General features: G+C 36.5%; 1 protein-coding gene across 1 annotated transcript in view; it reads left to right on the top strand.

The window, feature by feature from the left end:
* MARCHF5 (membrane associated ring-CH-type finger 5) overlaps nucleotides 1–22,746 on the top strand; it is a 43,613-nt gene that overhangs the window by 5,936 nt on the left and 14,931 nt on the right. The window contains exon 2 of the mRNA XM_036336611.1: nucleotides 7,580–7,782. Coding sequence (XP_036192504.1) covers nucleotides 7,580–7,782 — 203 coding nt within the window. The remainder of the gene's footprint in view (nucleotides 1–7,579; nucleotides 7,783–22,746) is intronic.

The raw sequence follows: 22,746 nt of genomic DNA, 5'->3' as shown, positions 1-22,746 counted from the left end.
AATTATTGAGCCTGGCCTTCAGGACCCTCCGTAATCACATTGATTGTGTTTCCTATTATGTTTAAGACACAGGGTATATGGTTGGCACTAGCTGTCTTTTTAAAGTGTTGCTTCTCTTTAAGAATGAATACGTAAGAAGAAGAAAAAGAAGAGTACATAAGTACATGTCTTTTGCCCAAGCCAAACTGATTTGCGCATTGTCCTTGGAACAGGTTTTCTTTTCAATCTTGTCTTTCAAAGTTCTACCCATTCTTTAAGACCCACTTTAGGTTCTGCCTCATTTATAAAGCTTTTCTGAACATTTCAGCCAGAAATATTTTTCACCTCTTATCCAGACTTATGTAGCAATTCTTTACTTGCCATACATACCTGCATGCCTCCCAATTCTTTACATGCCATAATTCATAAGATAAAAGATAATATTTATATGGCCCATTAGAGTCAATTAGAAGGGTTTTAGATTTCTGGTGAAACCTCCTTATGGCAGCAAAAATGAAACAGCATTTCTTGTACTGGCTACGATTTCCTAAGAATTGAGAAATGGAAAATTTTATCAGAATACACTAAACATATGGCAGCATGGTGCAGTGAAAAAAGCTGAGTGAGTCAAGGCCTAGGTTGCATCAATACCTCTCTGCTTAACTGTGAAGTCTTGGGCAGATTACCTTTCTGGGCTTTTGATTCCTTAGATAAGATGGAAATAATTATGCTTTCAGAGTTTATGAAGGTCAGACAAAGGGTATAGTATGAATACTGGTATATGCTCAATAAATGACTTCTTTCATTGTGATGTATTTCTCTTTAACTTTGCCCTTTGGTAATGTGTCATGATTGTGGTTATATCTCTTTGATGAATCCAGAAACTTTAACTTCCATTCCACTTGAGTGAACAGACATAAAGAGATTTTTAGTCCTGTTGGTATAGTTCCTATTCCAGAATACATGGGATATGACGCTTTTAGTCCTTAGACAAAGCAAGCAGTGTGCAGTTTTTTCTATTGTCAAGTTGGGCCTTCCTTCCATTAACCAGAGTATGGATCTCTAAACTTGTTCTGAATTTTAAGGGGTTCGTTCTGTTCCATAAACAGCCATGCAAATACATTAAGGAACTACATATAATAAGAGAGCGGCAATTTAAAGCTTCTTTCGTTGCTCTCTCTCCTACATCCTGGAATTGTTCTATTCTGTTATGGTACACTCCAGTTTTTATCAGTGATCTCTAGGGCAGGAGTCTGATTTCCTAGATGTTTCTAATAATCTATATATATAAAATCCTAAGCGACTGTTATGACTGGTCATTGTGACGCACACTGACCACCAGGGGGCAGATGCTCAGTGCAGGAGCTGCCCCTTGGTGGTCAGTGCACTCCCACAGCGGGAGTGCCACTCAGCCAAGAGCCAGGCTCGTGGCTGGCAAGCCACTTTGTGCACTGTTACATCCCTTGGGAGATGTTGGATCAGGTCGAAACGGGCAGTCCCACATCCCCCAAGGGGTCCCAGATTACAAGAGGGCACAGGCCAGGCTGAGGTACCCCACCGGTGCACAAATCCATGCACTGGGCCTCTAGTCCAAGATAAACAACTGCAATTTGAGTCTGCAAAGATAGGCTGTACTGCCAGCTGTTTTGTTAGATTACCTATCTTGCTTAGTTAACTTATGTTCCAGTGAGAAACTATTTTATTGATGTTTCTGGCCCTTTTTTCACATACTTTTTAAATGGTTAACTTAATTAATCATATAAAGAGGGAATGACTCACAAGTAAACCCTATGAAGTGAGGTTATCTTTGTCATCCATCCTTTCGCAACTGGTTTGTAATATCTATGTCTTAAAACCTCTACTTCAACACTTTGGTCTTCTCATTGTCCATCATTATATGTTCATTTCCATCTCTAAACTTGGTTATGCTGCATTTCTTCCATTTACCCTTATCCTTTTCATTCCCCAATCCAACTTGAATTGTCATCTGTAGTTCTCTCCTTTTCATGAAATCTCAGCTATTTCACCCTGTGTTTCTTATTGTCATAACATTTCTGCATTACATATAGCATCTAACATCTTTTCTTGGCACTTAATGTTTTATGTGGTGGGTTTAAATGTATGTCTATCTATATTCTATACATATATTTGTTCCTTGTGGCATCAAATGATGAACTTAATAGTTACTCAAGTTGATTTAGGAGATCTTGAGTAGTCTTAGATTTAAGGCGAACTAGCCATTCTTTGAATTGTTCACAAATTTTACTATTAGGATGGATATATAACTGGAAAAAGTTATATTTAAGTCATGTAGAATCAAGTGACTGATCTTTTATAGAGTAGCATTTTATACATACACATTAATGATATGGCCAATACTGTAAGGCTGTACATTTATTTTAAGGAATAAGTAATGTTTTTAGATTTGTTTAGTTTAGTTCTGTTTTACAGTATAATAGTAATTTGTTCTTTGATCACTGAACCTACCGTGGTAATTTCCAGATCTCCATTTACATACATTGTAAACTAATATGCCCCAGCTTGGCTTGTAGGAAGGTGTGGAACTAAAATAGTGTGTACATCAGCAAGCAGGAGGCTTGAAAGAAAATGAATTGAGAGGATTTGAGTGAATATCTTAAGCCAGTGATTCTCAACCTTCTGGCCCTTTAAATACAGTTCCTCATGTTGTGACCCAACCATAAAATTATTTTCGTTGCTACTTCATGACTGTAATGTTGCTACTGTTATGAATCGTAATGTAAATATCTGATATGCAGGATGGTCTTAGGTGACCCCTGTGAAAGGGTCGTTCGACCGCCAAAGGGGTCGCGACCCACAGGTTGAGAACCGCTGTGACTTAACCAGTGGTGGCGGCCTATTGAAAACGTGGGGTTGAGAGCAGGAAACCAGGACTTTCTCCACTAAATACCAGGGTGCTGAGCAGAATTGCTTTATGTGTTAATTCTTTATAATACGGGATCTTAACGGAATGTTTTGTTATGCTGCAAACAGCTTTGGCAGTCTAGTTAAATCTATGGGATCTTTCTCAGAATGTTTTGAAAGAATTAAACAAAATGTATAGGATCTGAAATTAAACAAAGTATGTTGAAACACAGCTATTAAAATATTAAAAATCTGACGTAGTAATATGCGCTTTAACACACTGAAATACAAGGTCTATTTATATGATTGTTTTAGGGCCATCTCTTTTTTCTCCCCCAATATATTTTTTAATTTCAGAGAGGAAGGGAGAGGGAGAGAGAGAGATAGAAACATCAGTGATGAGAGAGGATTATTGAATAGCTGTCTCCTGCATGCCCCCCACTGGGGATTGTACCCACAACCCAGGCATGTGCCCTTGACTAGAATTGAACCCAGGACCCTTCAGTCTGCAGACCAACTGAGCCAAACCAGCTAGGAAAGGGGCCATCTCTTATATTCAATTTCTCACACCGTGTAACAAAATTGTTTGGGTTATATATGATGGGAAATCTGCCCCAAACTAGTTAACCTAACACACACACACACACACCCCAGCCAGCATGGCCCAGTGGTTGAGCATTGACCTATGAACCAGGAGGTCACAGTTTGATTCTCGGTCAGGGCACATGCCAATTTCTCCTCTTTTTAAGGAACAAATAGTACCCCATGCTTTTTAGGGAAAACTACTCTTCCCTGCAACATCATCTTTGTGTGTAGTTTAGGCAGCTAGTCCTTCCCCATCCCCACCTCTAGAAAGGGTAATCCTTAGAGTGGTTTGAGGAGTATCCTATCCCCCAGATTACAATGATTGGGAGGGAGGCTGAGCACATAAAGCTGGTTTTGTCATAGTTAACCTTAGATTTTTTTGCTGGGAAAGTTGATGCATTAAAGCACAAGTTTCTACTCTCCCCTCAATTCTAAGTTTGGAGAAACTGTAAACCCATTATTTTCAAACACCTATTTTCTCCTTAAAAGGAGGGAGAAGGGTATGGGGAAACAAAGAAGGGAAGCATAATTATATCAGACTTCTCAGGTATGTTCCTGGTCAGTCTGTCAAAAGTTTTTTGTTTTGTTGTTTGTTTTTTAATGAGGAAAGTAAGGGTTCATATACATTATTTGCTCCTTTCCTTCCTTTTCTGCAGCCCTGAAGACTAATAATTTTGTCTTATAGGCTATTTGCCTAAAACATTTATGTGACCATTTTTATATGCTTCAAGTTAATTTTCCTTGGCCCTATTTCACAGACTAATGTTTCCATATTAGGTAGATTAAACTCATACCTAGTAAGGTAGTAAATAAATTCATAAATTCTTTAGAACTTAACATTTTTTGAACTGTTATTTATGTTAAAGAATATTTAGCCCTGGCCAGTATTACTCAGTTGGTTGGAGCATGGTCCCATACACAGAAAGGTGTGGTGGATTCAATTCCTAGATTTCAGGTTCTACCTCTGGTTAGGGTGCCTATGGGAGGCAACCAATCAATGCTTCCATCTCTCTGCCCCTCTCCCGCTCCCCCTCTCTCCCTTTCCCCTTCATCCTCTCCCTTCTCCCTTTCCTCCTCCTAAAAAAAAATTTAGTCACCAGAAGCAATTATTTATAACATAAGCAAATCAAATAATTGTCTCCTTCATACAGATGGCTTTCTCCAATCTCTTGATTTTTTTTTTTTTTACCTGCCATTACTCCACACCAGCAGTTCTCAAATTGTATTGTACATCAGGCTTGACTCCTAATAAGTTTCCACTGTAAATTATAGTTCATCTAACCAATCCATAATTGTGAACTTAAAAAAAATCTGAAAGTGCCTGCTTTACATAGCAGTTGAATACCTTCTAAAAAGTAAACTGTGAAAATATTTAGGGGTGAACTATACTTACACCCGCAACTTTGAAATGCATCAAAAAATGCATCAAAATGCATCAAAAAATAAAATGGATTGATGAATTAATATGTGGTAAACCACACATATATTAAAATGGTAAGAATTACCAAAAAAAAAATAAATAAATAAATGGACAGCCCAGCCAATGTAGCTCAGTGGTTGAGTATTAACCCATAAACCAGAAGATTATGGGCTTGATCCCCTGTAGGGGGCATTCAAGAGACAAATCATTGATTCTCCCTCTCCCATCCTCTCTCTGAAATCAATAGAAACATATATATTTTTTTTTAATGATAAGAATTACAGAATCTAGATATTGGGAATATGGGTATTCACAGAGATTTTCAACCTCTTTTTGACACTTGGACATTTTTCATAATATAATGTTGGGGGAAAATAACTTACACTTATCCAGAATTTATGGGGAATATACATACAAATATTCCTGTTAGATTGAAATATGAAATTGCCATTGATGTAAGTAAAAACACAAATATAGGCAATTTCATTTGGTACAACCTATTATTAAGATTGAGTAGATGTGTGTGTGTGTGTGTGTGTGTGTGTGTGTGTGTGTGTTTTCCAAGTCTACCTAAAATGCTACTAAATAGGATAGTTTTAGTAGATATTTTTTTACATTTTTTTCCTGATGACTAAAATTGGCTTAATTTAAAATTTGTTTAATCTTAATACTGATTAATTATGCTAGTCCAACTGTACTTAGCTACATATATATTACATTGTTGAAAAGAAAAATTTATACAAAGCTAGAGAGTTTCTACATAGTCTTCCTATGTTTTGTTACCAAAGTGATACATCTCATTTCCCAGGTGTACACAAATATAATTACAAAATCACCTCAGTTGTGGGGAAAATATATAACACTTTAATTAACTGGTCTGTTTGCTATATACCTGTCAATTGAAATTTTATGCAAAAATTGAAGGTTAAAACTCAAATTATGGATAGTGATGATAGTTGCAAATGTCAGTATACTTAATTATATTCTTAAAAATGGTTAAGTAATAAATTTTGTTATGTATATTTTACCATAATACAATTTTTAAAAAGATAAAGGAGAAGGAGGCATTTTTGGATAACCATAAGATAGTGTGAAGGTCCTGACAGTGTGGCTGAGGTGGGTCCTAGAGAATCAGCATGCTAAATAAAGGCTGCCTACCTCCCATTCTTATCTTGCTTGTTTGAAACCTGACTGAATTTGAAAGCTGAGTAAAATCATAATTTTGGATATTTTGCCATGAATACAGTCCCGTTTTTTCCTCTATTCTAATTGAGAAGTTTTAATTGGAGCACACAATTAAAATTCATGTTCTACAGTAACTGAAGATCTCACCCATCTATAGTACCTGACTATATCATCTTTCCCACTGAGCATAGTTAGGCTAGTTATTCTGACAGAAGTCACTTATCTAATTAAGTGAAAAATGCACAGTAGGTAAGAAGCTTTAATTAGCCGTTGTTTTCAATTGTACATTCATACTTTAATAGGGTGGAGGGTGAATGGTCTCACTGAGTTAAATTATATTTGCCCTAATAGAACTTGGTGTTGAAACTTGTATTAATTGGGAGAAAAATAAGGAATTGGCAACCTAGTTCCACAAGAACAAATTAGACCTCTTGAAGTACCTATAAAAGCAAAATGGAAAAATGTTATAAATTTAACCATCTCCCTAGAATTTTTTCTTAACATAAGAAACATCTCAGCCCTGGCTCAGTGGCTCAGTTGGTTGGAGCATCGTCCCATACACTAAAAGGTTACAGGTTAGAGTCAAGTCAGGGCATATACCTAGGTTTCGGGACTCATTCCGGAGGCAAGCAAGCGATGTTTCTTCCTTCTCACTCTCCCCCTCTCTCTCTTCCCCGCCTCCCATCCTATCTCTCTAAATCAATAAACATATCCTCAGGTGAGGATTTAAAAAATGGACTTCTCTGATTGGCATATGTGATTGAACCTTTAAAAAAGAAAACATCTCATACTTGAGGCTTCTAAACTTCAAGTGTAATAAATATAACTCAAAAGGAAAACCAAATCATACCTATAATGGAATCATGTAGGCCCAAATTTATCATGTCATTATCCTAAAACAATTTATCCTGATGTCTTCATTTCTTCTTCCCTTTTGCTTTGTGTGTGTGTGTGTGTGTGTGTGTGTGTGTGGTGTTTGTTTGTTTGTTTGTTTTTTTAATTTAACCATCTTTCTCTTTTCTTATAGTTATGCTTTACCAGAAAGAAATGGGCGGGGGTTTTCCCTCAGTTGAAAATTGAATGAGACCATGTGTGAAATCACTTGTACAATACTTTAGTTTTCCAAGTTCAAGAGGTTAAAAGGTTAGTGTTGAAATGGGGGGAAAACTGAATTTCACATACTTCTGTGCTTACCACTCATCAAAGAATTATTAAGTCTTATAACACAAAAGCAGCCTGTGGCTTTGCTTCCACTGGTTCATGACAGAAGATAAATTACTAGAAAGATGGAGGGAATTACATAAAAACAAAATTCAGAAAACAATGATTCTGCAGATGAATACAAGGAAAACCAGAAAAAGAAGCTTTTCTTACTGGAAATGTATTGATGGTTTTGTCTCCTCAGTCTTTTAATGTAGAATAGAGGTTCTATAATACCATAGTAGGGTCATCCCATTAAGTGAGGGCTGCAGTGGAGAGAAAGTTGGGGTCTTAAAGATAATGTCATTATTTTCTCTTAATTTACAGAAGTTGCTGGGTGTGTTTTGCCACTGATGAAGATGATAGAACTGCTGAATGGGTGAGACCATGCAGGTGCAGAGGATCTACAAAATGGGTGCACCAGGCTTGTCTACAGCGCTGGGTGGATGAAAAACAAAGAGGAAACAGTACCGCCAGAGTGGCATGTCCTCAGTGCAATGCTGAATACTTAATAGTTTTTCCAAAGTTGGGTAAGAAGATCCTTAAAAGCAATGCAGATATAAATGATGTTATTATACATAATTCTGTGCTCTCGGGTTTATTTTAAAGTGAGCCATCTCTGCTTTTTTGTGAATTTCTTATTCTTTTTCTATTGTTTCCTCTAAATGTCAGGTATTTATTTGTTTTGTTAACAGTTTACATTATCCTTAATATATCCCCAGATCCATTCATTAGTTTGTGCATTAAATGTTTTCATTTGGTTGAGTGGATAAAGAACTTGGACCTTAACCTTGTGGATAAAATCAAATAACAAAGCTATAATAAAAAGCTGACTAAAGAGCCTCATTCTCTGGAAACTATTGATGTAGAAAAAGAAAACAATCGTGTTTTTTTCTAATACTTATTCTTAATTCAATATTAAGGAATAAAAGCAGAGAAATTAAAGATTTAATAAACGACAATGTTAAACTCATCTTTGGAATCTATTTATGTGGTTATCTTGCATGAAAGCGCTTTCCTTTTTCTGTAAATTGGTGAGCAGGGAACAACCAAAAGTCGTTCTAGCATTGAAAAAAAGTATAGCAGACTGTTGAAAGGAAGCAGTAACTAACACTGATATTTAGTTAGCATGTTCCATTCCAGCCATGTGTTTATGAACTGATATCTTTTTCCTCGTTTGATGTTAATGCCATGCCAATTGTAAACATTTTTAATATCCTTGGTTGTAATCAAGAGGTATATGAAGACAATTTGGTTCTGAGAAAGTCAGAAGAAAATAATGACGTTTGGGGGAGTAAGTTCAAGGAGAAATTGGAATTATTAGATATGTTGCTTTTTCTAGGTGCTGTACATATTGAAATCAGACCCATTTATTTTTTTTTAATATATTTTATTGATTTTTTACAGAGAGGAAGGGAGAGGGATAGAGAGTTAGAAACATCAATGAGAGAGAAACATCGATCAGCTGCCTCCTGCACACCCCCCACTGGGGATGTGTCCGCAACCAAGGTACATGCCCCTGACCGGAATTGAATCCGGGACCTTTCAGTTCGCAGGCCGACGCTCTATCCACTGAGCCAAACAGGTTATGGCCAGACCCATTTTTTTTAATGGGGCAATAAAAATGAAGTGCTTTTATAATGTGAGAAGTTTAATAATAAGGGCAAACAAAATTTCCATTATTGTCTATTTCTCTAGAATAATGCATAAGAAGAAAGGCTAGCTTCCTATGAAAGGAAAGTAGCATAGTAGAGAAAGTAGTGTTTCTCAGACATTTAGATGTGTCTTCGTGCATACCACTGATTTAGAGAAAGTAATCTCAAGAGTAATCCAAAAATTTTTATTATAATATCAGAGCAGTGTTTTAAATAATTTATTGGGGAAAACAATTACTGCTGCAATCTTTAACTACATTGATATCTCACTCACTAAAGTCAAAGTTAAGGTTTCATATTTAACTGTGTCTTTTCTTAGTCTGTAGTTCTACCAAATTAGGTGTCTTTAACTGGTTTTGGTATGGGGGTAATAATAATGGCCTCATAGAACAAGTTGGGAAGTGATCTCACATTTTTTGTGAAGAGTGTGTGAAGGATTGGTGTTAATTCTTTAAATGTTTGATGACAGTGAAGCTCTCTGGTCCTGGTCATTCTTTATAAGGTGTTGGTTTTTTTTATTATTATTATTACTAGTTTAATCTTTTTACTTATAGGTCTATTCAGATTTTCTATATCTTCTTGAGTCTGGTTTGGTAGTTTGTGTCTTTCTAGGAATATGTCCGTTTTATTTAGCTTATCTAACTTGTTGGAATATAATGGCTCATAGTATTCCTTTATAATCCTTTTTATTTCTGTAAGGTTGGTACTGTATTAATGTTCCCTCTTTAGTTCATGGTTTTAGTAATTTGAATCTTCTGTCTTTTTTTCTTGGTCAACCTAGCTAAAGTTTTGTCAATTTTATTGATCTTTTCAGACTCAACTTTGGTTTTATTGATTTTCTCTTTTTTTATTTTCTATTTCATTTATTTCCACTCTGATAGTTTCCTTCCTCCTGCTTGGTTTGGGGTTAGTTTGCTCTTCTTTTTCTAGTTTTTTAAAGGTGGGAGTTTAGATTATTGGTTTGATTTTTTTTTAATAGATTTTATTTTTTTAGAGCAATTTTAGGTTCACAGCAAATTGAGATGAAGGTACAGAGATATCCTATACTAGAGGCCTGGTGCATGAAATTTCATGCACTGGGGGGAAGGGTCCCTCAGCCCAGCCTGCATTCTCTCGCAGCCCGCGACTCCTCACTCCTTACCACCCGCCTGCAGCGGAGGCAGGAGAGGCTCCTGCCACTGCTGTTGTACTCACCAGCTGTGAGCCCGGCTTCTGGCTAAGCAGCACTCCCCCTGTGGGAGTGCACTGACCACCAGGGGCGGCAGCTCTTGTGTTGAGCGTTTGCCCCCAGTGGTCAGTGTGCATCATAGCGACCAGTCGTTGTGCCATTTGGTTGATTTGCATATTAGGGTTTTATTATATAGGATACTCTCTGCTTCCTCACATTCATAGCCTCCTCCATTATCAACCCTTTTCGCCAGAGTGATACATGTGTTGCAATTGATGAACCTATATTGGCACGTCATTATTAGTCCATTGTTTATATTAAGATTCATTATTGGTATTGTACATTCTATGGATTTGGACACATGTGTAATGACATGTATCTGCTTTTAAAGTATAATACATAGTGTTTTCATTGTCTTCATATTTTTTGCCTTTTTCAGAATGTCATACAGTTGGAATCATATAGTGTATAGCCTTTTCAGATTGGCTTCTTTCAGTTAGTAATAAATATTTAAAGTTTCTCCATGTCTTGATAGTTCGTTTCTTTTTAGCACAGAACAATATTCCATTATTTGGATGTACCACAGTTTATTTATCCATTCACCTACTGAAGGACAACTTAGTCTCTTCCAAATTTTTACAGTTACGAAAAAAGCTGCAGTAAACATCTGTGTGCAAAGTTTTTGTGTTTTTTGTTGTCAGTCCTCACCTGAGGATATTTTTTTCATTGATATTTTAGAGAGAGAGGGAGGGAGGGAGAGAGAGAGAGAGAAATATAGATGTGAGAGAGACACATCAACTGGTTCCCCCCACATGTTCCCTGACCAGGGCTGGGAATCAAACCCGAGACCCTTTGGTCTGCAGGCCAATGCTCCAACCACAAAGCCAAACCTGCCAGGGCACGTGTGCAGGTTTTTGTGTGGACTTAAGTTTTCAACTTATAAATACCAAGGAACATGATTGCTGGATCATATGGTATGAATATGTCTAGTTTCGTAAAAAAAAAATTATCAAAATGTCTTTTAAAGCAGTTGTATATTTTGCATTCCCACCAGCAATGAGTTCCTGTTGCTTTATATCTTTGTCAGCATTTGGTGGTGTCAGTGTTTTGGATTTTAGACATTTGGTGATATCTGTCTTCTTTAATGAGGTGTCTGTTAAATCTTTTGAAATTTTTAAAAATCAGGTTATTTTCTTGTTGAGTTTTACATGTTCTTTGTATATTTTGTATAACAGCCTTTGATCTGGTATATCTTTTGTAAATATTTTCTCCCAGTCAGTAGCATTTCTTCTCATTTTCTTGATCTTTCTTCTTTTTTAATGTAGTCCTTTACAGCTCTAAATTTCTAAGGACCGCTTAGATTTCTTTTTTAACCTGTTGATAAATTTCCCAAATGTCATTCTGTTTGATTTCTAATTTCACTCCATTGTGATCAAAGAACATACTTCTTCTGTCCTTTTAAATATATTAAGGCTTGTTTTATTGGTCTAACATGATGAATGTTCCATGTGTGCTTGAGAAGAAGATGTATTCTGCTATTGTTGGAAGGAGTGTTTTATAAATATCTAGTTGGTTCATAGTATTTTCAAGTCCTGTATTTTCTTGTGGCTCTTTCACCAATCCTTTGTTGAAAGTGGGATATGAAGTCTTCCACTTTAGTTAATTACCTATTTCTCCAATTCCTCCCATTTTTTGCTTCATTCATTTTGGGCTTTGTTGTTAGGTGCATATATTTTCCTAATTGTTTTATCTTTTATTTAATTATTTATTTATTTTTTTAGTTCTATCTTGATGGATTGTCCCTTTTACCAATATAAAATGTCCTTCTTTGTTTCTACTAACAGTTTTTGTCTTTGAGTCGATTTTAACTGTAAAATTGACTTTAAGTGTAGGCCCCCCCCCCTCTCATGTCTTAATACATTAGTGGTAAATTCTTAGGTTACTTTCAAGTGAAGTTTTTATTACAGTTTTGTTATTTCTTTATTGTTGTTCTCAACAAAGCATCAATTTAAAATTATGTATAGAGTTGAAAATAACTAACAATCACCCTCAAAAAATGGTTGTAAGCCCAGCCGGCGTGGCTCAGTGGTTGAGCATTGACCTAAGAACCAAGAGGTCACAATTTGATTCACGGTCAGGGCACATACCTGGGTTGTAGGCTCAATCTCCAGTGGGGGCCTGCAGGAGGCAGTAGATCAATGATTCCCTCTCATCGTTGATCTCTCTCTCTCTTTCTTGCTCTCCCCCTCTCCTCTCCGAAATCACTACAAAAATATATATACTTGAGGCCCGTTGCACAAAGATTCGCGCAATAGGCCTTCCCTCCCTGCTGCCGGCACCGGTTTTCCTCTTGCACCTGGGACCCAGGCCTTTGGTTCGGCTGCAGCAGAGAAGCCAAGTCTCGAGGCTAGGCTTCTCTGCTCCGGCCGTAGTGAGGCTTGGCTTCTCCGCTGTAGCCGCAGCAGAGAAGCCAAGCCTCTTCAGTCTTAAGTCTTCGCTCTGTGCCTGTGTATGCAAATTAACCGCCATCTTTGTTGGGTTAATTTGCATACTCATCCTGATTGGCTTTGGGGCATAGCGGAGTGACAACCAATTTACATATTTCTCTTTTATTACTGTAGATATTTTAAATGGTTGTAAAATGTTAAGTGGAGTGTAAAGCTTGGAAAGGAAAGATACTCACTAGGGATAATGAGGAGTGGTTCTTAGGAGAAACTAAAAGTTTAGCAAACAGAAATAATAGTTATAATTTTATTTATTTTATTTTACAATAATATTAATAATATTAACAGGGAGCTCCACCTAGTGTGACTTAGTTGGTTAGAGCGTCATCCTGTGGACCAGAGGGTTCCGGATTCCATTCCTGGCCAGGGCACATACCCAGATTGCAGATTCAGTCCCCTGTTGGAGCATGTGCAGAGGCTCTCTCTCTCTCTCTCTCTCTCTCTCTCTCTCTCTCTCTCTCTTCCCCTTCCTCTCTCTCTAAAACCAATTAAAAAATAATAATAGTGATATCAATAGCTATTATTTTCTAACAGTTCACTACTATTTGGCAGACACTATATGTTGGTCACTTTGCCTATATTGCTTTATTTAAGCCTCTCAAAAGCATAGTAGATATTGTTTCTTATTTTACAGATAAGAAAAACAGAGTCACCAAATTTATTTAATGGAAGCCCATGGGCTTTTAGCAAGTAAGTGAAGGAGCCAGGATTTTAAATTGCTAAATTTCTTGTTACTGTCACTCAGTGAGACTGCTACCAGGCCACATATGAATAAGAAGTAGTTTTATGTACCATAAAAGGAAATAGGGATAATGTTAATTTGAATATCTTTTAGATACTATTAATGAATAACATGGACGGTGTACTCTTTTGTCTTGATATTTGCCCTGCTGGAAATGGAAAGGAATAACAAATATGTGAAACAAAATGTGCAGCAACTACAATATCTCATAATCAGTATTTCCTTTAACTATTTTAAATGTTTGAGTTTACTTTATGTATTTTCCCTCCAGATAATGCATTCACATGGACCAAAATTCAATGAAAAGTCTTTTTACCAGGCCTTCCAGCCATGATGCCAAGTACTTTTCTTGTTACAAATCTCTGGTGTTTTATTCTAGGGTGTTTCTCTTTTCTCTCTCCCTCCCCTCCTCCCCTGTCTTCCTCCCTCTCTCCCTACACACACACACACACACAATCTGCAAACTTTAGGGTAGAGTTAAAAGAACAAACAGTGGACAGGGAAATACCCAGAGATTGGTTAGGTCTCATTGATGAGGTTTTGAATTGGTTGTGTGGTTTTTGCAGAATATTTCATAGATGGTCCTATGTACTTATTACATCACAACATGAAGCATATAATGTACACTTGTCATACAAAGAAGAGACATTATAATTAACACCTCAGAAATACAAAGGATCGCCGAAACCAGTTTGGCTCAGTGGATGGAGCATCGGCCTGTGGACTGAGGGGTCCCAGGTTCGATTCCGGTCGAGGGCATGTGCCTTAGTTGCGGGCGCATCCCCAGTGGGAGATGTGCAGGAGGCAGCTGATCGATGTTTCTCTCTCATCGATGTTTCTGGCTCTCTGTCTCTCTCCCTTCCTCTCTGTAAAAAAATCAGTAAAAATATATTTTTTTTTAAAAAAAGAAAAGAAATACAAAGGATCATAAGAGACTTTTTTTTAACAATTATTTGCCAACAAATTGAATAACCTAGAGGTAAAGAATAAATTCCTAGAAACATACAACCTGCCAAGACTAAATCATGAAGAAATCGAAAATGTGAACAAAACAATAACAAATAAGGAGGTCATAAACCTCCAACAATGAAAAGCCCAGGACCAGATGGTTTCACTGGTGAATTCTACCAAAGTTTTAAGGAAGAACAAATGCCAGTTCTTCTCAAACTCTTTAAAAATTGAAGAGGAGAAAATACTGCAAAACTTATTTTATAAGTCCAGCATTAACCTGATACCAAAACCAGATAAGGACACTACAAGAAAACTACAAGCCAATATCCCTGATGAATACAGATGGGAATTCTCAACAAAATACTAGTAAACCAAATTCAACAGCACATTAAAAGGATCATACATCATGGTGAGGTGGAATTTATACCTAGAATGCAAAAATGGTTTACTACAGCCCTAGCCGGCTTGGCTCAGTGGATAGAGTGTCAGCCTGTGGACTGAAGGGTTGCAGGTTCGATTCCGGTCAAGGGCATATGCCTGGGTTGCGGGCTCGATCCCCAGTGGGGGGCATGCAGGAGGCAGCAGATCAATGATTCTCTCTCATCATTGATGTTTCTATCTCTTTCTCCCTCTCCCTTCCTCTCTGAAATCAATAAAAATATATTTTTTAAAAAAATGATTTACTACAAATGAATGAATGTGATACACCACATTAACAGAATGAAAGATGAAAATTATATCATAATCTAATAGATGCAGAAAAAGCAACAAATTGGGAATAAAAGGAACACTTCAACATAATAATGGCCACATACGATAAATCCATGGCTAAACATCATACCCAACATTGAAAAATCAAAAGCTTCTCCGCCAAGATCAATAAGACAAGGGGCATCCATTTTCACACTCCTATTCAACATAGTACTGGAAGTCCTAGCCAGATCAACTAGGCAAGAAAAAGATATAAAAAGCATCCAAATCAGAGAGAATGAAGTAAAATTGTCTTTGCAAATAATATGACCTTATATGTAGAAAATCCTAAAGACTATCCCCCCCCCCAAAAAAAAAAAAAAAAACAAAAAAACAAAAAAACAACAAACTTGTTAGCCTGGCTGTGGTGGCTCAGTGGTTGAGCGACAACCTATGAACCAAGGGGTCATCTGTTCGATTCCTGGTCAGGGCACATGCCCGGGTTGTGGGCTCGATTCCCAGTAGGGGACCTGCAGGAGGCAGCCAATCAATGATTCTCATCATTGATGTTTCCATATCTCCCTCCCTTTCTCTCTCTAAAAATCAGTAAAAACATCTTTTAAAAAAAGGTGTCTTTCACATTAAAAAAAAAAACTTGTTAGAACCAATAAGCTAATTTAGTAAAGTTGCAAGTACAAAATCAACATACAAAAATCAGTTGTATTTCTATATACTAACAATAAGTTATCTGAAAAATAAAATAAAGCCAGTTCACATAATATCAAAAGAAATAAAATGCTTAGGAATAAAACAAAGTTATAAGACATTGATACAAGAAATGAAGAAGACACAAATGGACAGATACCCCATATTCATGGATTAGGAAAAATTAATGTTAAAATGTTCATTTTTCCCAAAGTCATATATAGATTCAATATAACCCCTATTGAAATTCCAATGGCATTTTTCACAGAAGTAGTAAAAATAAATCCTAAAATTTATATGGAACCACAAAAGAACTCTATTAGCCCAACCAATCTAGAGAAAAAAGAACAAAGCTGGAGGCATGACACTTTCTCATTTCAAACTATAAAACTACTAGAGGCCTGGTGCACAAAATTCGTTGGGGGGGAGGGTTCCCTTCAGCCCAGTCTGCACCCTTTCCAATCTGGGACCCCTTGGGGGATGTCCAGCTGCTGGTTTATTGGGCCTAAACCGGCAGTCGGACATTCCTCTCACAATCCTGGACCGCTGGTTCCTAATCACTCACCTGCCTGGCCAGCCTGGTTGCCCCTCACTGCCTCTGCATGCCGGCCTGGTCGCCCCCAACTGTGCCCCCCCTGCCAGCCTAGTCACCCCACGCAGCCTGCTTGTTCAGTCATTTGGTCGTCCCTCACTAACCCCCCCTGCCAGCCTGTTCGTAGGCAGCCATCTTGTGAGGGCGTGAGGTTTAATTTTCATATTACCTCTTTATTATATAAGATATTACAAATCTCTAGTAATCAAAACAGTGTGGTACTGGTATAAAAACAGATACAAAGGCCAGTGGAGCAGTATCGAGAGCCAAGAAATAAACCTGTGCATATGTGTTCAACTAATATTTGAAAAGGGAGCCAAGAATACTCGGTGAGGAAAGAAAGTCTCTTCAATAAATGGTGTTGGGCAAACTGGCTATTCACATACAAAAGAATGAAATTGGACCTCTGTCTTACACCACTCATAAAAATTAAGAATGGATTAATGACTTAAATTTAAGACATGAAACTGTAAAACTTCTAGAAAAAAAAGAGAGAAGCTTTTGACATTGGTCTTAGTAATGAGTGTTGGAGATACACCAAAAATACAAGTACCAAAAGCAAAAATAAATAAGTGGGACTACGTCAAACTGAAAAGCTTCTGCACAGCAAAATAAGCAACCAGCAAAATAAAAAGGCACCCTATGAAATAGGTAAAGATATTTTCAAACCATCTAAGCAACTCATATAACTCAATAGCAAACACACACACACACACAATCATTAAAAAATGGACAAAGGACTTGACTAAACATTTTTTCCAAAGAAGTCATACAGATTGCCAACCAGTGTATGAAAAGATGCTCAACATTACTAATCATCAGAAAAATGCACATCAGCTACTCTTTCAAAAACAGTAAACTAAGTTAATAAGCATGATAGAACTCTGATCTAAGATGTATGTTTGAGAAAAAAACTGGTATATGGCTCTGGTATAAAAACAAAACTTTGGGGAAATTTTCATGTAGGAAATAAAGGATAGATCCTTTTTGCTTAAAGGTCTGGGACAAGAAAGGGGAGGAAAATTCATGGAGCCAGGAAATCTTGATTGTTACTGCATAACACTAAGTACTCTATTAAGAGCTTCTTTACTTTATGTTAATTTTCACAAAAACGGGTAGATATCTTCGTTGAACAGATGCAGAAATTGAGGTCTGGAAATACCAGTTTGTCCAGATTCACACAGCAGACCCTACATAATGCTTACCCACCTTGTTATGTTGCCTTCTAAGGAGTCTAATAGGTGCTCCTGTAATGAAAATGAAACCATAATGTCAGGTTCACTTTCCTTGAGGTTATGGTTAAGCTGAACTTTATGATACCCTTGGTTATTCTCTAAAAAGTAGTTTTCCTTACTAATAAAAGTAATTATCATAATGGAAAACTTGAAAACTGTAGGTATGTTTAAAGAAAATGTCTAATTTTTTTATGTAGTAATTAATATTATCATCTTTTTTTGGTGTTTCTTTCATTACACTTTGAACTTTTTCAGCTTTTTATTTTGAAGTTCAAAGAATTGAATATCTTAGGTATGGTTTTCTACAAAAAGCAGACGAAACTTGTCTTTCTTCTAATAAGTTTTAATGTTTTTTGATCCTTTCCTAACTTAACTCCTATATTAAGCTTCTCTAGATTTGATACTTTTTCTTTCTTTGTATTCCGCTTTGGATACGAAATCTTGTGGATTCTATTCTAGTTTATTCTGACTTTAAATCTGTTATAAGATTAGTTTTCTCTAACTAGCTCTTTTATATTGTGTCTTGTTCTTCAAAAATCTGGTCAAGGTTTCTATCAAATAACCCCACCTTACTGGTATACCACCTTTTAAAAAATATATAAGCCTTTTGAATAAAGTCGTTTAGCTAGTTAAAGGTCTTTTAGCATTCTCCCTCCTCAGATTATCAACTTCAAGTCTAGGTTAAGATTCACTTCTGTTCATTAGTAAATACATATGGCAATTTAAAAACTCTTTAATCTTAATATTTCATTAACATGTATCTGTATAGTTTGTACCATACTATCATACATTATTAACTTTGCCTTAAAATTTTTCAGTTGTTTAATGTGAATTTATTGTTTGTCCCTAACTAGATTATAGGCTCCTTGGAGGCAGAGGCCTTTATTTTAATACACAGTAAAATATTATGTGTACAATAGGTGCTTAATAAGTACTTAGTAGTTGACCTTATAACCCACAAATATGCTATGGGCTATTCTACTCTAAGGATAAATTTAAGTTTTCCCTTGGCACAAACTGTAATTATAAAAGAACTGCTATGATGGTCTTTAGTTACTGTTCATGGTGATAAGCTATGTATATTCACATGGAGGAATAGTACTCATTTGCTTTGACTCTGGATCTTTTATTCTTCAAGCTTGTTTGGTTTTTGTTTTGTTTTGGGAGATTTTTGATCAATTATTAGATTAGTTTTCTAAAAAATTGTCCAAGAACAACATATCCTTTCTTCCTTTTTACAGTCTGATGACTAACTTGTTATCAAGCAATGTAACTTAGCAGGGTGTTTGTTCTTACATAAAAATGGTCAACTCTCAACCTACAAGTAGAGCAGTCAAAGATGAAACTTACATAAGCTTGTCTGAGGCTTCTTAGACCTCACCTCCAAAGTCAAGTTTAAAAACAGTGTTGAATGCTAGGGAAAGAGTTAAAACTCTTTACTGTCCCATGAGGATTCCCACATACTTTCAATTGAGTTGGTTGCTGTGATATTATTTCGTCCTCAATGAAATCCACATTTGTTGATTTGGGACCATATAATTAATACCTTTTTTAAAAAATTCTTTTTTAACAATGGATTGAGTCAAAGACTTGCCCCAGTGCTACAACTAGTTCCTATGCCATTATATTCTGGTGCTCTGTAGAACAGACCAATGTCCTGATGTACTGCCAAGTACCATGTGCTGAGATAGCTGTGGCCTAGAGAGTCCTGAGAGTGATGCCAATCATCATCAAAAAGCAATTTTTAAGCACCTATCTGTACATGGTTCTATCCTAGGCACTGTACAAAACGAGTTAAACAGACATGGCCCCTGCCCCCTGGGAGTTTTCAGTCTAAGATGATGCTGGCATGGACAGACATAAAGGATATTGAGACAACTGAGCAAACATTGAACAAGAACATAAAGTACTAACATTATGCACAAGCAAAGGGGTAAGTGCATTTTGTGGAATAGTGTGTAAAGGAAGCCTCTTGGGACATGAACAGGGTGGGTAGAGCAATTAAGTCAATCAACCTCTATCAGGTTAGGTTAGTTTTCACTGGGTAGTTGGGTTTGCATACAGACTCAATCAAAATAGAGACAGGACATTCCAGAAACAGAGTGCAACAAAAAGAAGACTTGGAGCAAGAAGAGAAGTTTAAACCTATGTTGTTGGACTCTTGGCCTCCCAAACTTGTAGTTCTGAATCTGAAAGTAGGGCTGATGTTTTGACTTAGCAAGTTGGCATTTAAGTTGGGTCAGGGCAAAATTGTTTTTTCAATGCAAAGGAAAAAACAACACAATAAAAACCTGAAAACTTGAGTAACTTTTTGCTTGTTGATTCTCTTTAAATCATTGGCCACTTAATAGAAATCTTGGAGTTCATAGGAGCTATAATCTTCTTAATTACTTTATGAATTACCTAAAAATTCTCATTAAATTATGTTCTGTGTTAGAAACTATAGCACTCATAACATAGAAATTATTTTGCAGGAATTGGTCAGGGTATCTGTCCTTGAAAAAGGTCCTAGGAATTCTGGGTATTATTGTAAGTAGTGCCAGCAGATGTTGAATGCTAAGTATTGCCTGCCCTTAGTTCATTAATTTTGTATCTTCCAAGATATGCCTTTAATACCATTCATACACATAGACTTGAATTTTAATCGCAGCTGTAGCAAATCTGTGTTCATAGTGTCTGTCCAATAAAACTCACTACTACAGTGGTTCTCAACCTTCTGGCCCTTTAAATACAGTTCCTCATGTTGTGACCCAACCATAAAATTATTTTTGTTGCTACTTCATAACTGTAATGTTGCTACTGTTATGAATTGTAATGTAAATATCTGATATGCAGGACGGTCTTAGGCGACCCCTGTGAAAGGGTCGTTCGACTGCCAAAGGGGTTGCAACCCACAGGTTGAGAACCGCTGCACTACTACTTTTTCAGTAGACATGAACTTAGGAGTTTCCCCAGTAGTTCTCAGCTCACTATTTGCTGTCATTCATATATGAAATGTGAAAATTTGAATTTACCCAAAATATTAGTGGTTATTTTCTTTACAAAAGTTTTCTTTTTAATCCTCACCTGAGGATACGTTGTTTAATTGATTTTAGAGAGAAAGGGAGAGATAAACAATCGGTTGCCTCCCCATACGCACCCCGACCCAGAATCAAACCTACAACCTGTTGGTGCATGGGACAACACTCCAACCAACTGAACCATCCAGCCAGGCCAAAAGTATTTTTATTGTATGAAAGAATTCACAATGGATTTCCTTTTAATTGTCATCCATGTGTAATTACAATACTATTGAAAACATAAGTAGCAAAGCCCACTAAGGCATTAAAAATTCAATGTGCCTTTTTAAAATATTGAAACCTTTTTATGCCCTCACATATTTAATTTATAAAGTATGTGTATTCATATTTTTTCCTCCCCATTAGAATTAAGGTTTTTAAGGACTGGAGTTATGCCTTTCCTTACTTGCAATAACTCTTTGTGTTGTAATATGACAGTAAGAATCTAGTTGCTATTATTAGTTTCCTTTTGTGACCCCAAATCATGGGGTAGTAGCACATCATAAGCTTCCTAATAGGCAGGGTATGATTTTAGGGACTGTCATCCAGAGGACTTCAGTGATTGTTGTTATTCACCAAATATCTTATTTAGATAATCTTAAGTTCTCAGAAATACCTCCTCTGCGTGGCAGCTTATTATTCTAATGGTAATTTACCATTAATGTCTAATGGTAAATATACCATTAGACATTTAATCTTTCTTTTAATTATTGAACTAATCTTGGACTAGTCTATCTGGAAGAGCCTTGAGAAGTTTAGACAAAATAAACTTAAGACAAAGCCTAGATAGAATTTTGTCAGAAAAACTAAGGGCCATAAAATCCAGCCAGTGTCTTCATTTAATCCAGCATATCTTTTGCTTATGAACCAAAGGATGAGTAGAAATTTTCCAAAATGAAGAGTGAAGATTTTGTTTGCTTTTGCATGTGCAAAAAGAATTCACGCCTAATGATTCAGCAAGAAAATTGAGCTCATTTTGTTAGAACCTGAAATCGTTAAAGGAAAGATATTCAAATCTCTCTAAATTGTCTGTGTTCATGATAGATAAAAGTGGTAGTGATGGATTACTTTTTAGAATTATGTTTTTGTCCAAATGGTTGATTGTTTCTTAGGAATTAAATTGCTTTACTACATCAGTAGATAATTCCAAGTATACTGTTAAAAAAGAGGAAGGAAAGAAGTTACATTGGAAGCATGTAAAAACCTCTTTCCATATAAATTCTGATTCTGACTGGTAGGAAATAGTTTTGTAACGGGCTCTGGAGAGAATAATGAAAAAGGAAGATCTAAAGATTTTCTTTTTTGAGCTTTTGTTCTAATTCAGGAGTCACTGAACTTTTTTCTGTTAAAGAATATACAGCCATGCTCCAATAAAACTTTATTTACAAAAACAGGCAGCCAGCTGGGCCATAGTCTCCAGCCCCTGTTGTAATATGTGGAAACAGTTAATAAGTACATTAGAGTATGTTAGTGATAAGTGCTTTGGGGAAAAAAAACTAGAGCAGAGTAATCAAATAGGTAGTATAGTGAGGTGTATGTTGGCAGGGTGGGCGGGCCTCACTGAGATCAAGAAGAAGAAGAAGAATCAGTAAAGGAGACTAAAAAGTTAGTGACTGGTAAGATGGAAAGAAAACCAAGAGATGGTGATACCCTGGAAATGCAGTGAAGAACCATATACTAGTAGTAGGAAGAAGAAGAGGGGAATATCTGTCAGCTGTTGCTTATAGGCTAAATAAGAGGAAAGCTGAGATTGGATTTAGCTGTGCACAGGTTATTAGTGACCTTGATGAGCAATTTTGGTAAATGGGTTCAAGAAAGAATTGAATAAGTGAAAACAAAGTCTTTTGAAGAATTTTGTTGTACATGGAGAAGGGGGGGCGGGGGGGAATCAAGTGAGTTTCTTTAAGATAGAAGAAATAATGACGTTTGTTTGGAAATCATCCAACAAATAGTAGGGGGAAATGATGTGGGAAAGGAGAGAATTGAAGGAGCTGTGGATTTGAGTTGGAGAGAGGATGGGATCTGGTAGATGAGTACATGTGCTGTAGCATCTGATGATGTTCTCATGTGGCTTTAGTTTTCTAATTAAAAAAATTATCAGAGAATAGGAAAGTTGAAGTATTATCTTTCATTTTTTTTTAATATATTTTATTGATTTTTCACAGAGAGGAAGGGAGAGAGATAGTTAGAAAC

This window comes from Myotis myotis, unplaced genomic scaffold, assembly GCF_014108235.1.
Source record: "Myotis myotis isolate mMyoMyo1 unplaced genomic scaffold, mMyoMyo1.p scaffold_m19_p_15, whole genome shotgun sequence".
Classification (NCBI taxonomy): Eukaryota; Metazoa; Chordata; class Mammalia; order Chiroptera; family Vespertilionidae; genus Myotis; species Myotis myotis.
The sequence above is the reverse complement of the archived record's forward strand: the minus strand, read 5'-3'. Positions and strand labels throughout refer to the sequence as shown.